Raw genomic sequence first — 14,723 nt, 5'->3', positions numbered from 1 at the left:
AGAGATGAGGGAGAGGAGTCAAGGCTGCCTGATATGTTTTGGGTATGAGCGACTGGGTAGATGATGGTACCATTTACTTAAAGGATAAAGATTAGAAGGAAACAGGTTTGAGTCAGAAGACCAAGGATCTATTTTGGATACCTTAAATTTAAGCTACCTTTTAGACATTCAAGAAAACAGTAGGATATATGGATCCAGAGCCCAGGACAAGAGATAGTTTGGGGAGTTAAAGGATATAGGTAATATTTAATGCCATAGGCTTGAATGGGAGATGAGGAAATAAGGCAGTTGTAAGTGTGGACAGCTATTTTGAGTTTTGCTATGGAGGGAAGCAGAGATTTGGGTGATAGCTACAAGGGGGTCTATTTACGGTTTTTTTTTTAAATGGGAGATATTAAAGCATGTGTGTACGCTGAAAGGAATGATCCATACGAAGGGAAATCGATGCATAAAATAAAAGTGGTAGTTACAGGAATTGATTTCTAGAATTGGTGAGATGATATGATGGGCCCCACAACACAGATGGAAAAGTTAGCCTTTGATAGGAGCAGTTCCATTATAACTGGAAAGTAGGCTTAGCTCTGGACACAGATTCAGGTAGGTTGGTATTTGGTAACAGACATAAGGGAGAGTTGATTTCTGATTTCTTCCATTTCCTCATTGAATTATGAAGTGAGGTCATGAAAATTGAGGGTCGAAGGAGACGGTGTTGGAGGTTTGAGGAGAACGGGCAAGATGTGAAATAGCCTCTTCAGATTGGGAAAGTGAAATAATTAGGAAAATATAATAGAATTTCCAGGCATCATTGAATACCCATTTTTGTGTAATGTATTATAGAACACAAGTTAGTAGCTTTTTCTTTTCTTTTTAAAGCATCCTGATATGTATGAGAGAGCAGTGCTGAGAAAAGATCATCAGAAGAAATATGGAGCGACTGTTGATCTTTGGAGCATTGGAGTAACATTTTACCATGCAGCTACTGGATCACTGCCATTTAGACCGTTTGAAGGGCCGCGTAGGAATAAGGAAGTGATGTAAGTGGTTTCTCCATCTAAAATTAGAAATAATTTTTTAAATGTATCTCTATCTTATTTTGTTTCATCATGTTAGAGGGGTACGCTACTGAAAATTGATCTAGCCATCATTTCTGATATTTTAAGCTATTTGGTTTTTTAATAAGAATGCAGCCTTATCAGAGTGTATAGGCATACTGTTTCATACCATGTTTAACTATCTTATGTACAAAGCGTAAATGGCATCCAGTCTTTGATCCATATTAAAAATATACTGCTTTCTGGAGTTTATTTCAGTGCACTGTATATTTAGTTTTCTGTGTCCTTATCAGGTTTTTTCCTCCATGTAACCAAAAAAAAAAATAGAACTTCTGTGGAGTACTAGAACCATTACTGGATCAAAAAGAAATACAGGGGCTTCCCTGGTGGCGTAGTGGTTGGGAGTCCACCTGCCGATGCGGGGAACGTGGGTTCGTGCCCCGGTCCTGGGGGTCCCGCATGCCCGCGGAGCGGCTGGGCCCGTGGGCCATGGCCACTGGGCCTGCGCGTCCGGAGCCTGTGCTCCGCGGCGGGAGGGGACGCAGCAGTGAAGGGCCCGCGTACCGCAAAAAAAAAAAAAAAAAAAAAAAACGGTTCTTACCCTGAACTGACCTGATTTCTTTAACCATTTCAAAAATAACGTTTAATGTAATATTACATTTTTTTCGTGTTGCAGTTTCAGTCCAAAGGCTGAATGCATTTTACTAGTACATTATACATTTATGTACTGACATAATTATTAGGAAATAATTACTGTGTACAGAGTCACTACTGTAAACCAAATAATGGAAGAAAAGAGGGATGGATTTTTAGATGTGAAATCTATTATAAAATTCATCCATACATTGGCCACACTTTTTATGTTAAAAGAAATTAGTGAATGACCTTGCCTTATGAGAAACAGCCAACCTATGTACACATAAAACTATGAGGTTATGATTGTTTGGTTTAGTGAAGTAACTCATTTGACAGCCTAACATGTTCAACCATTCTTTTAGATCTTAACATTTCTCTCAGAACTTTATATATATGTTTGACCCTGCCCTTTATAAGCAAACATGATAAAGTAATAATCACAACTGTAAATATACAATCTTTTATCTAACCTCATCTCAGAAAATTAGTAGAAGCATATTTTCTCTTTTGTTTGCGGAAGTAAACCAGTTCAACTGGTAACGATGACTTTTGCTAAAACTTGGGTATCTAAATGTTTTCCAGCAAGGACAGTGTAGAAATTCATGGGAAGAAGTTATCCATTACTGTACTGATGATTTTGGTATAGCATCATCTTGAGACTGCTTTACAGCAGTGTCCTTTTTATAAAATCTCCTCATTAATGAAGGCTAAGAGTCAATTTCTGTTTTTCCTCATTAAACATAAAGTGTGTCCAACAATTAATCATGTTTTTATTGTCATAAGTGTTTTAAAACAGTATCAGCATGTCTTGCTCCCCTAAAAATAGATTAAATAAAAGTGTGATGCTCCCTAATAAAGGAAACATGACTTATAAGCAACTAGGAATACCTGATGATTTTATCTGACCACCATGTGGGCAGATAATACCATTAGAAGAATTTTTTTCTTTATTTGCACAGAAACTCAACTGTTTATGAATACTGATGCTAATGATTGTTCAGAAGCGCTTAAAGAAGTAATAATGACTGTTTTACTTTACTATTGAGTGATGTATTCATCTCACATTATAGCCATGATGATCCCTCAGCATCTCATTTACATGTTAATAAATGTATTTGTATATGGATCTTAACAAAATTAGTTAAGTTTTTTCAAGAATTTATAAGCGTTACCTTGATTAAGAATTGTCATTCATTCTATTCACTTCTCTTTTCTTGCATTAATCTCACATATCTCTGCTTATTTCTCCACAATCAAATGATTCTCACATGAATGCAACTTATTTTTCACATTAATTTCCTTCTTCTCTGAAAAATCTCTTAAGGCAGAAATCCTGGCTGCCTCTACTGAAGAAGCAGCAAGCGGTCCAAATCAGTTGTACTGGTTTCCTGCTCTTTTAAAGAATATATTAATTTGCTCAGAGCACATTTATGTAGACATTAAACAAACCAAAAAAATTATGCCAGAAATAATATTTATAAACTTATGTAAGATTCTGCTGTGTTATGATTTACATTTTCATCTGGAAGGCATGAACCTTGTTTTCCTCTCCTACTTTATGGTTTTGTTTTGGAAAGTGCTGACACCTGAAAGGCTGCCTTGCCTCTATCATTATTAGTATTCTCTAGCTTCCCATCCATCTCTTTCTTTAAGTCATCTTTATTTTTGTCACCTTCCTTGAGAAGCAGATTAAGTTTTGACTTTTAATTTTGGTACACACATCTATTCCTATATGTGTATATATGTTTTCAATATGCAAAAATTTTCTGTTACTGTGCTATGTGTAGTTTTATCTTTTTTTTTTTTAAAGAAAGCTATTGTTCATTCTCCAGTAATTTCATGGTCCAGTTGACTGTGCCTTTGGATAATCTGGGTAAGAGGGATTAGATGCTTTTTTTATGGTCTAGAGATATTCTGTAACATAACTTTTTTTGTGTTTGCTCAATTTTTTCAGATGGAAAAATTATTATTTTTGTTGTGAACATCAAGATGCTGTTTTATGGCACTGTGAGAACCCAAATGAAAATTAATTATGGCATAAGTAAAGTAATCGTACAGCCACTATTCTACTTCAGTCAGTCAGATTCAAAGTATTTTGATTGTTTTATGGATCCTGTGAACATCAATCACAAAGTTTCGTCTAGTAGATAATTGTAGGTGCAACTGAGGAAATATTTTTGCAAAGCCCATTGATAGGCTATGCAGTAACAAACTACTTATTTTAATCTGCTTTTATTCCCCCCAAGGTATAAAATAATTACTGGAAAGCCTTCTGGTGCAATATCTGGAGTACAGAAAGCAGAAAATGGACCAATTGACTGGAGTGGAGACATGCCCGTTTCTTGTAGTCTTTCTCGGTAAGTATAGTGTACCCAGTTCTCTTCTGCACTTTGGTGTTTGGAATCTTTGTTGACTAAAGTCACAAATACTTAAGCGTAGTTTTGTTTTGTTTTGTTTAATGTTTCAGTAGATATTATTAAACCATATGCCTTGATTCGTGATTTTCATCTTTGGCAATATAAAGATCGATTTGGGTCTATGTAAATAATTTTGCCAGATCTCTTTTAGGACATAGAGTGTACATACATCTTTGAGATTGCTAATCACTGGTCTTGGAATTGTGTGCTATGTGGGGATCCAGCTAAGGACCTTGGTATCTCTTGTGCTGACCTTCATAATGACATAGCACAAATAGTGGCACAGATAGGAATAACTAGAGTTCTAAAAAACAAACACTCAAGAAGTTTGATATTTTCCTCATTTTCAAAAAGTAATCATATTGTTCAAAAGGTGAGAAATAACAGTTTTCGGGACTTCCCTAGCGGCACAGTGGTTAAGAATCCACCTACCAATGCAGGGGACACGGGTTTGAGCCCTGGTCTGGGAAGATCCCACATGCTGCGGAGCAACTAAGCCCATGCACCACAACTACTGAAGCCCGCGCACCTAGAGCCAGCCCATGCTCCACAACAAGAGAAGCCACCGCAATGAGAAGCCCATGCACTGCAACGAAGAGTAGCCCCCACGAGCCGCAGTTAGAGAAAGCCCGCACACAGCAACAAAGACCCAACGCAGCCATAAATTAATTGATTAATTAATTAAATTTTTAAAAAAGAAAGAAAAACAGTTTTCTACTACTTTTTCCAGCATTTCAAATGTTCATATAGGTCTTACTTATTATGGCAGCCAGAACTCAAATTATATATGAATCCTGTTATCACAAAGAGAGATTTAAGGTAAAAGAAATTAAAAGTAGAGGGTAATTTTTTTTTCTGTTGCTATATCTTTTTTTTTTTTGAAGTATATTTGATTTACAAAGTTGTGTTAATTTGAGAGTAAATTATTAGATTTTACTCTAGAAATAAAACCAAGACACTCATCAATATTTAGAATTTGTAAGTACTGAATTAACTTCTATTTTTCCTGAGTGTAGGAATTGTATAATCCACAAGTGAACACACACAGGTTATGATTTACTGGCTTAATGCCTTTTATAATCTGTGGGTGCTCTTTGTATTACTTTCAACATATAAGTAAATAAATATATTTATTCAGAATATTTATTTAAACTATATATATATCACAAGCTAATAAAATATGTCCTATTATTTTATATATTGCTGTGAAAACTCATTTAAACTGGTAGTTCCAGTGCTGAAATCATTTTTGAAAACCACTACCCTGACAGTTTCATTTTTCTGTGTTACTTAAAGAAAAGTCTCCAGGGCTTCCCTGGTGGCGCTGTGGTTAAGAATCTGCCTGCCAATGTAGGGGACACTTCGATCCCTGGTCCTGGAAGATCCCACATGCCACGGAACAACTAAGCCCGTACACTTCCAACTACTGAACCTGTGCTCTAGAGCCCACGAGTCACAACTACTGAAGCCCAAACGCCTAGACCCCGTGCTCCACAACAAGCAAAACCACTGCAATGAGAAGCCCACACAGCTGCAACAAATAGTAGCCCCGGCTTGCCATGACTAGCGAAAGCCTGTGCGCAGCAAAGAAGACCCAGTGCAGCCAAAAATAAATAAAATAAATTAAAAAAAAAAAAGTCTCCAAAATAAAATTGTGTCATGCAACTAGAATTATCAAGAGAAGGTCACTTTATTGGAGAGCAGAAATTTAATATTATAATAGTGATCTGTGTTAAATTTTGATTTGGAAAATACTCATTTTGGAGATCTCAGGCAAAACTGATAACATTTAAAGGGGTCAGGAAATGAGCACCTGCTGTTTAATAACTATATTGCTGACACGCAGACTCAATAATTTGACAATCTGAACTATATATTGCATATTTCAGGAGGGTAACAGGCCTTATTTATCTAATTATTCTTTAGTACACCAAGTTATAAATTTTTTGATAAAAATTGCTCAGGTATCAGAAAGTATATTATATGATTTTTTTTTAATAGTAAGGACTTTAAGTACTACCAATCAGCAATAAAATCAACTACCAAAAATGTAACAACCACAGAAAAAAGATAACCATCCTCTTTCTTGTATGTATTAATTAGTCAAGACTGGATAGCCAATGAGAAAAACCTAACCCAGTTCGTTAAAGTGAAACAAGATTTAAGTGAAAAATAGATAGACATTATAATTCAAAGTTCACATGTGTATGTAACTCAGAGCCCAGTGGAATCCTCAGATTCAGACTGTCATCAAGACTTGGTCTCTTCAAATCATTCAGTTCTGCTTTTCTCTGATTTCTGTTTACTTTCAGCCAGGCTCTTTCCTGGCAGCCACAAGATGGCTGCTGGCATTCCCAGATTCACATTCTCACAGCTTTGGAAGCTCAGTGGAAAGACAGACTTTCTTTCTCGATAGTTTAGCAAAGAGTTCTGGGTTGATTCTTATTTAACAACTTACATGCTACCACCTGGCCACTTCTGACCAATCATAATCACCAAACCTGACTGTCATGCCCATCTATGCACAGGGAGTAGAGTTAGAGAGTAGAGAAGTGTGGATTCTCTTACAAAATGAGGGAGCATAGATACTTATTAGGCAAAAATTTTAATGTCCACTGCATACCTTAAAAACTGTTAACAGGCACGGAATTATTCCAGTGTCTGTCGTGTAGTCAAGAATATATTTTTAAGACTACTTGAAATTCCATAATTGAGTCTATTTAAGCAGATTTTAAAATTCAGTGAAAGCATGAGAAAGAATAAAGGTCCTTCCATTCTTTTTTTTTAATGTTTAAGTTTATTAGTCAAAAATTATTCCTAGTTGAATTGGCATTCATTGATTGCTAAATGATTATAGTAATTTTCCTTTCTAAAGAAGTGTACTACAAAAGGCATATGAATTCAACATAAAAAATTACGTATTGGAGTGACGTATTAAAAGGACATTAATGACCCTGAAATTAAACCATTATCTTATCCTCATGACCACAGGGTTCCAATCAACTTATCTCACCTGGATAGCATGTATATACAATGTTAGAATATGTTTGGAAAAGTGAGGAAACTTGGGAAGGAGAGAATCAAAGAAAATAATCTGTAAAAGCTAACATAAAAATACCGTATCCCCTGGTTCATTGACAGGCAATATTAAATCAAGGTTACCTGGCTTTCTGAAAAGTTGGCAGATTTTTTACAATTTTAAATTAATCTAATCTAATAATAGTTCCTTTGATTTGTTGGTAAATATTATGATTTTGTACCTAGACAGAATATAACACATTCACTCTTCATGTAACTTTTTTCAATACTATTTTAGGGGTCTTCAAGTTCTACTTACCCCTGTTCTTGCAAACATCCTTGAGGCAGATCAGGAAAAGTGTTGGGGTTTTGACCAGTTTTTTGCAGAAACAAGTGATATACTTCACCGGATGATAATTCATGTTTTTTCGCTACAACAAATGACAGCTCATAAAATTTACATTCATAGCTATAATACGTAAGTACCTCTTTATATTTTTTTCCTGTACTGTAATGTCTTGTTATATAATAATTACGTATCTTCATAAATCAGGAGAGGAAGTAGAAAGGATGTCCCAGCTTCACCAGAGGTGCCCACTTTCTGCTTAGAAAACGTTTGAGTGCTGAGTAAATTCCTTTTCACTTATCTTTGGAGTAAAAGGATTAGTTTTCTAATTTTCTAAAATTTACAGGTAAATTAGCTTGTTCTTACATTGCAAGTTTTACAGGACTATTTTCCTTTCTGTGCTTTCTCTTAAATTATATAATCACATAACTACAAATAGCATTTACTAGTAAATGGGCCATGTTTTATTAAGAATATTGTCTTGTCACTTAAAAAATATTAAAGTGTAAGTCTTAAAGATAGTTAGTGTAGTTATTATTTGCATATGTGGCATAAAGCCCTTATTGAGTACTAGGGAAATAACCATTTGTTTTATCTTAAAAAAACACATTACACCCATGTGATAAAAATCTACCCATGTGATAAAACTACATAACTAAATCATACACATCCTTACATGTGGAACTAGGGAAATCTGAATAAAATAGGTGGATTATACCAGTGTCAAGATCCTGATTGTAATATTGTACTATACTTATGCAAGATGTTACCATTGGGGGAAACTGAGTAAAAGGTATATAGTGTCTCTCCATATAATTTCTTTCAACTGCACATGAATCTACAAAGATCTCAAAAAAAATGTTTTTTAAAATGAAAGGGAAAAAAACATTACACCCTTTCTATATGCCTTAATTGCTGTTTGACAAGACTCAGCAGTTTTGATGCCTCATAAAACTCAAAAAGAGACTTTCACTGATAATTTATTAAGGAATAAAATCAATTAGATGGAATAATATTTTAGACATTTTTGTCTAATCTATATCTAACAATATTATAAACATTAAATATAATGTAAATATAATGAATAAAATAATATTCATATAACGTTGGTTAAAATATATTATTCATTTTTATTTTGGTGCTTAATAGCCTGAATAGATATGTACCATAGGTGTTGGCCACTATTTCATCTTAAGAGTGCATGAACATAAAAAGCCCACCCAAGCCTGAGCCAAAAATCACAGCAGAGGCTTTTTGAAAGTGGCTTTTTTTTTGTTTGGAATCACAACATTGCTGCTGGAACGTTTATTTGATTTCATGAATCTGTTTAGGGAGAATCTACCTTTTTCCCCAAAACATCATTTTGAAAATGCCTGATTTTATTAATTCATTTAACAAACATTACATAGTCATGTTGTAAGTATTGTTCTCAGTTCTTTATATATTTAAATCATTTAGTCCTCACAGCAATTCTGTGAGGTGTGGAGACTGTTATTCCCATTTTATAGATGAAGAACCTCAGCACAGAGGAGTTAAGTAACTGAAGGTAATACAACAATTAAGTGGTAAGTGGAAGAACTGGAATTTGAATCCAGCTGTTCTGATTCCAGAGTCTGTGCCCTTAAACTCTCTGCCATATTGGCTCCCTGTTATTAAATATTAAAACTCCTGTGTATTGCACATATCCAATATAGGTATCAAACATAAAAATATTTTAGAATTGATTGCTGTATAGGCAGATTATGTGGAATTTTCAATTTAATAGACTTTATGGTATCCACATCAACAGAGCAGCATTTCTGTGGACTGGTCATGATCTAAAGTATCACTGAGAAATAGATGTTGTGGCCCTCGTTAAAAAAATTTTTTTTACCTCTTTTTTTATCCCAATTATGTTGTCCTTTTGGATTTTTCTCACACAGTGCTACTGTATTTCATGAACTGGTGTATAAACAAACCAAAATTATTTCTTCAAATCAAGAACTTATATATGAAGGACGACGTTTAGTTCTAGAACCTGGAAGACTGGCACAACATTTCCCTAAAACTGCTGATGAAAATCCCATCTTTGTAGTAAGCCGGGAACCTCTGAGTACAATAGGATTGATATATGAAAAAAGTAAGTTGGGATTTTTCTTATTGTTCTTACTAGCCATTTAAAAAAAAAAAAACCCTGAGAATTCCCTGGCGGTACAGTGGGTAGGATTCCACACTCTCACTGCTGAGGGCCCAGGTTCAATCCCTGGTCAGGGAACTAAGATCCCACAAGCCATGCGGCACGGCCAAAAGAAAAAAGAAAAAAAAAACTATAAAAATGATTGTCATCTTCATAAAGTCGACTGATGATGACATTAATGTAGAACTTTTATAAATATTAAAATTTTGTAAGTTAATTAGAGTAGTAGTAAAATTTAAAACCCTGTGTGCAACAAAATTTGACGTTAAATATTTTGTTTATAAAATGGTAAAAATAGTTTGTCATATATGTTTTATTGTAGCTCTTTGCTTTTACTATTTTACTAACACTCAAAATAACCTTTTGTATCATAAATCTCAGCAAATATTTATTGTTTCCAGGGTGAATAGGACACTTTTCCAGGCTTTGAAGTTTAAGAAAAATTAGATCTGCATTTTGGAATCTTTTAAATTATTAATTCTAGTGGTGAAAAAAAATTACCTGGATTTTTATATTTCTGTTTAGATCTTGGGATTTGATTTAGATTTAAAGGAAAGCATTGAGCTTGTTATGTTGGAATATATTTAAGAAAAAGAAATGAAACTCCTTAGAAATAGTGCAGGAAATTTGTTAAGGAATGAGCATTTTGTTCAAGTGGTTTTCTTTAACCAGGAAAAGAACATTAAAGAGTTTTACCACTAACATTTAATTTAGAGGTAATTTAGAGGTTAATGTTTAATTTGGAGGTTGATGTATGAAGGATGAAATAATTCATAATTTTTTATTTCTGATTTTAATTATTTCAGTTTCCCTCCCTAAAGTACATCCACGTTATGATTTAGATGGGGATGCCAGCATGGCTAAGGTTCGTATTTAATTAAATGACTGTATAAACATCTGAATTAAAATTATCTTATTAATAGTGGAAGCAATAAAAAGTGTATCTTTATATACACCTATGTAATTTAGGAAATTACTCATTTAGATTGTTACCCATGACAAATTTTTGTGTTCTTTCTCTTCGTATCCTTTCTTGAACTCATAGGAAAATTTTCTCCATTGAGACAGTGCATTTTTACCATCATTATGTTTATTTAAAATTTTTATTGCAGTTATATCTGTCCTTAGCTTTTAGAAATTAGTAGCTTACTGTGTTTTTAATGATAAAAACACAAAAGCTTGAAAATTTTTATGTGAAAGTTTTTCTTACCCTGTACCACAGTTCGCACCAAATATTGACACTTTGTATTTCTTCATTAGGCAGTAACAGGAGTTGTGTGTCATGCCTGTAGAATTGCCAGTACCTTGCTGCTTTATCAAGAATTAATGCGAAAGGGGATACGATGGTTGATGTAAGTAATGGATTGAAATTTGAAAATTGATCTTCGCATAGGCCTCATTAAATACCTGGTAATCATCCCATCATTGATGCTTTACCTCTTCAGACTAGGTAGGGTCACGTGTATGATTTTTATTATAATACATTTGTTTCACAGTTTACAAAACATTTAGCAGCTGTTTTTTTTTTTTTTTTTCCATTTGATTCCTACAAAAATCTTATGAGACAGATAGGAACAAATAGTATCTGAATTTTAAAATTAAGAAAAAAAAATGAGAAAAATATAGGATTTCCCGGGTTGTCCAGTGGTTAGCACTCGGCGCTTTCACTGCCGTGGCCCCGTGGCCCTAAGAAACGTTTTGTGGATGAATATATGATATGTCATCTTTCCATCTGATAGAAATGGAGAATGAATAGTCTCTTAAGAATCGTGCCTCTAGTTCTATACAACGTCATTTGAAGTGTTTCAGTTTTATACACACATAATAATGGACTCAACAGTGCCCTTAGGCTTTAATGCTTGTGACAGTTTACGTTTACCCACCTCACACCTGTCCTTCCGTTCTCGAAAAAACAGATATGAAGCATTTCATCATTCTTGTTCTTCTGCTGCTGTTTCTAAGAAGAAAAAAGTATAAGGCTCTTTTTTTTCCTGTCACCTTTATGTTAAACCCATAAATTTATGCTTATAATTTTTTTTAATGTGTTCACATATCCAGTTTGTAAGCCTATGCTTTTCTCTTTCCATTAAGAAGCCTTTTTGTTTTTACTAAATGGTTTTTGGAAAAACCTAAGTGTTGACTCCATTTATTTTCATAGCATTGTTGCTAACAGCTCTTGTTTTCTCTTGCTGCTGCTATCTACTCCAGTCGCTGCTCCATGAAGCTTTTGTTTCTTTTACTTATTAGCTTTTAGTTCAATAAGTCATGAGAAAATAGTTTTTCATGTAGACCACTGTTGGCAAACTTTTTTAGTTAGTAAATATTTTAGACTTTGTGGACTGCAAATTCTGTTTTCATTTTGTTTTTACAACCTTTAAAAATGTAAATATGTTTCTTAGCAGAAACAGGCATCAGTCCTTAGTTTGTTGGCCCTTGATATAGATCAGAAGGTCTTCATTTATATTATATACTGTGTCATCCTGCTTAATAAATCAGACAATAGTCTACTCTGAGCATTAAAAATTAATTCTAGTGGTATAAAATGTAATGCTGTTCAGCTTATTTGTGTGATTGTAGATTAGTTTTGTTCCTTAATATAATTTTAATGCCTTAGATTTCTAAACTGTTAACCTGATAAGTGGTAATGGTTTTGTACCCTGGATAGGTATAAAGCGTTACAGAGATGCTTTCAGTAGTAAAAAGTGAATTGGCTTTCATAATGTTTCAAGACTGTTAAGAAGTTTGTCTGAACAGAAAGTAGTACAGCAGTGTAATTAGTGAAAGGCAAGAGAAAACAAATAATTCTTTAGATAAACTAATGGGAATATTATTATTTTTTAGAGAATTAGTTAAAGATGATTATAATGAAACTGTTCACAAAAAGACGGAAGTTGTGATCACATTAGATTTCTGCATCAGAAACATTGAAAAGACTGTGAAAGTGTAAGTAGACTACTTCCTTACTAATAGTGGTTAAAATGTCAATGATTTTCCATTTCTGTTTAGTTTGTTTAGTTATCCTTGGCATGATATAGCATGCTCTGCAAGTCTTTCTATTAAGGGACAACCTTAGATTAAGTCATTTCCTCCTAAGGGCAAAAATACTCAGTCATTTCAGTAAGAAATGAGTACCATCTTTTTGGTGGCGTTTTCTCCTTCCCTTTGAAAAGGAAAAGGAATCTGAAATAGAAACATCTCATTTTTTTTACCTTGCAAAGCAGACAACTCTGCATAGGAAAATATAAAACCTGTGATCAAAGGAAGTAGGAAGAGGTATTCTAGAACCCTATTTGGGTAGTATTTTTAGAATTTGGAGATTACTTTTAGTTTGCTCTTCCTTACTAATCTTACCCCTGAGAATGCCTTTTTGAAACAATGATATTTTAAACTGCCTTGTTCCTAGGCTATACTATTTGTACTGCACAGGAAATACAATAAGTGAAACTAGTATATACTCTTGACCTCCATTATTTCCGAAATCTAGTATTTCGACTATTATCCTGACATAAGACTGAAATAAAGTTGTCTTTTATAGTTTATCTCTTAATCTGCAAATTTATAAGCAGAAGTATATAAAATTCCTTCTTTACGGAGACATCAAGTTTTCTTGGGATCTGTTGCTTATACGCTTTGCATTCAATATTCTATTGTTAAATAGTTATGATAATAAAAACTCATAATTTATAAAACATCTTTTAAAATCTATGCTCATGTAAAATTTTATGCTCATTTAATTTTTCTGTACTTGTTTTTCATACAGATATGAAAAGTTGATGAAGATCAACCTAGAAGCAGCAGAGTTAGGTGAAATTTCAGACATACACACCAAACTGTTGAGAGTAAGTATTTACAAAATTTTGACAATCGTGAGCTCATAATCTGTTCCTTTGCTGGCAAGATTAGATCCGAACTTTCCTAGAAACATGATGTACCTAAAGATCTCCAGAGAAAGAACAGCCTTTTCCCAACTTAAGGAACACTACTTTTTAAATAGACATGATATTGCAGCCAATTGATTTATTAATAGTTTTACTTATTACCCCCTTAATGTTGGTCCTTCAGGTTGCTTGCTACTTCTCACACTTTTATGTAATGCTGTAAAAAATAACTTTGTCCATAAAATATTTTCCATATTTTAGAAATATAAGGTAACACATTCTTAACATTAATGTTAAAGAAGACATAAAGCATGAAAAGCAAGATATGTATTTGACTATATAAGAATTTAAGGGGCTTCCTTGGTGACACAGTGGTTAAGAATCCACCTGCCAATGCAGGGGACACGGGTTTGAGGCCTGGTCCAAGAAGATCCCACATGCTGTGGAACAGCTAAGCCCGTGCACACAGCTACTGAGCCTGTGCTCTAGAGCCCGCCAGCCACAACTGCTGAGCCTGCATGCCACAGCTACTGAAACCCGTGCACCTAGAGCCTGTGCTCCACCACAATAAGAAGTCCACATACTGCAACGAAGATTAGCCCCCGCTCGCCGCAACTAGAGAAAGCCCGCGTGCAGCAACGAAGATCCAATGCAGCCAAAAATAAATAAATAAAATAAATTTTAAAAAAAAATTAAAAAAAGAAAGAATTTAAGATCTCTATATGTTTTTTGGTTTGGTTTTTTCTTTTTTTTTTTTTTCCTTTTTGGCCACACCACGCGGCTTGTAGGATCTGAGTTCCCCAGCCAGGGATTGAACCTGGGTCCTCGGCAGTGAAAGTGCGGAGTCCTAACCACTGGACCGCCAGGGAATTCCCAAGATGTCTTATGTTAAAAAAAATAATATTAAAAAACAAATAGATTGAGAAAATGAGATAAAGGGTTTTTTTATATATATGAAAATAGCTCGTACAAATGCATAAGGAAAACATTAAATCTGCAGTAAATAGAGAACATTTAGAAATGATTTAAAAATGAATAGATCTAAGTGAAACTCTTGGAAAAAAAAGTTCAACCACAAGAGTAATAGAAAATTGTGTATTATAACAGTAAGATACCATTTTGTCTTTCAAATTAGCAAGGCTTTAAGAATTATATATAATGCCAATGCTAACACGAGCAGAATGCAAAGGGCACGCTTGT

General features: G+C 34.1%; 1 protein-coding gene across 1 annotated transcript in view; it reads left to right on the top strand.

The window, feature by feature from the left end:
• TBK1 (TANK binding kinase 1) overlaps positions 1-14,723 on the top strand; it is a 40,398-nt gene that overhangs the window by 16,460 nt on the left and 9,215 nt on the right. The window contains exons 6-13 of the mRNA XM_030866393.3: positions 874-1,034; positions 3,935-4,045; positions 7,422-7,601; positions 9,392-9,588; positions 10,452-10,510; positions 10,906-10,997; positions 12,487-12,588; positions 13,406-13,484. Of these exons, the coding sequence (XP_030722253.1) occupies positions 874-1,034; positions 3,935-4,045; positions 7,422-7,601; positions 9,392-9,588; positions 10,452-10,510; positions 10,906-10,997; positions 12,487-12,588; positions 13,406-13,484 (981 nt within the window). The remainder of the gene's footprint in view (positions 1-873; positions 1,035-3,934; positions 4,046-7,421; positions 7,602-9,391; positions 9,589-10,451; positions 10,511-10,905; positions 10,998-12,486; positions 12,589-13,405; positions 13,485-14,723) is intronic.

The sequence above is a fragment of the Globicephala melas genome, chromosome 10, assembly GCF_963455315.2.
Source record: "Globicephala melas chromosome 10, mGloMel1.2, whole genome shotgun sequence".
Lineage (NCBI taxonomy): Eukaryota > Metazoa > Chordata > Mammalia > Artiodactyla > Delphinidae > Globicephala > Globicephala melas.
The sequence above is the reverse complement of the archived record's forward strand: the minus strand, read 5'-3'. Positions and strand labels throughout refer to the sequence as shown.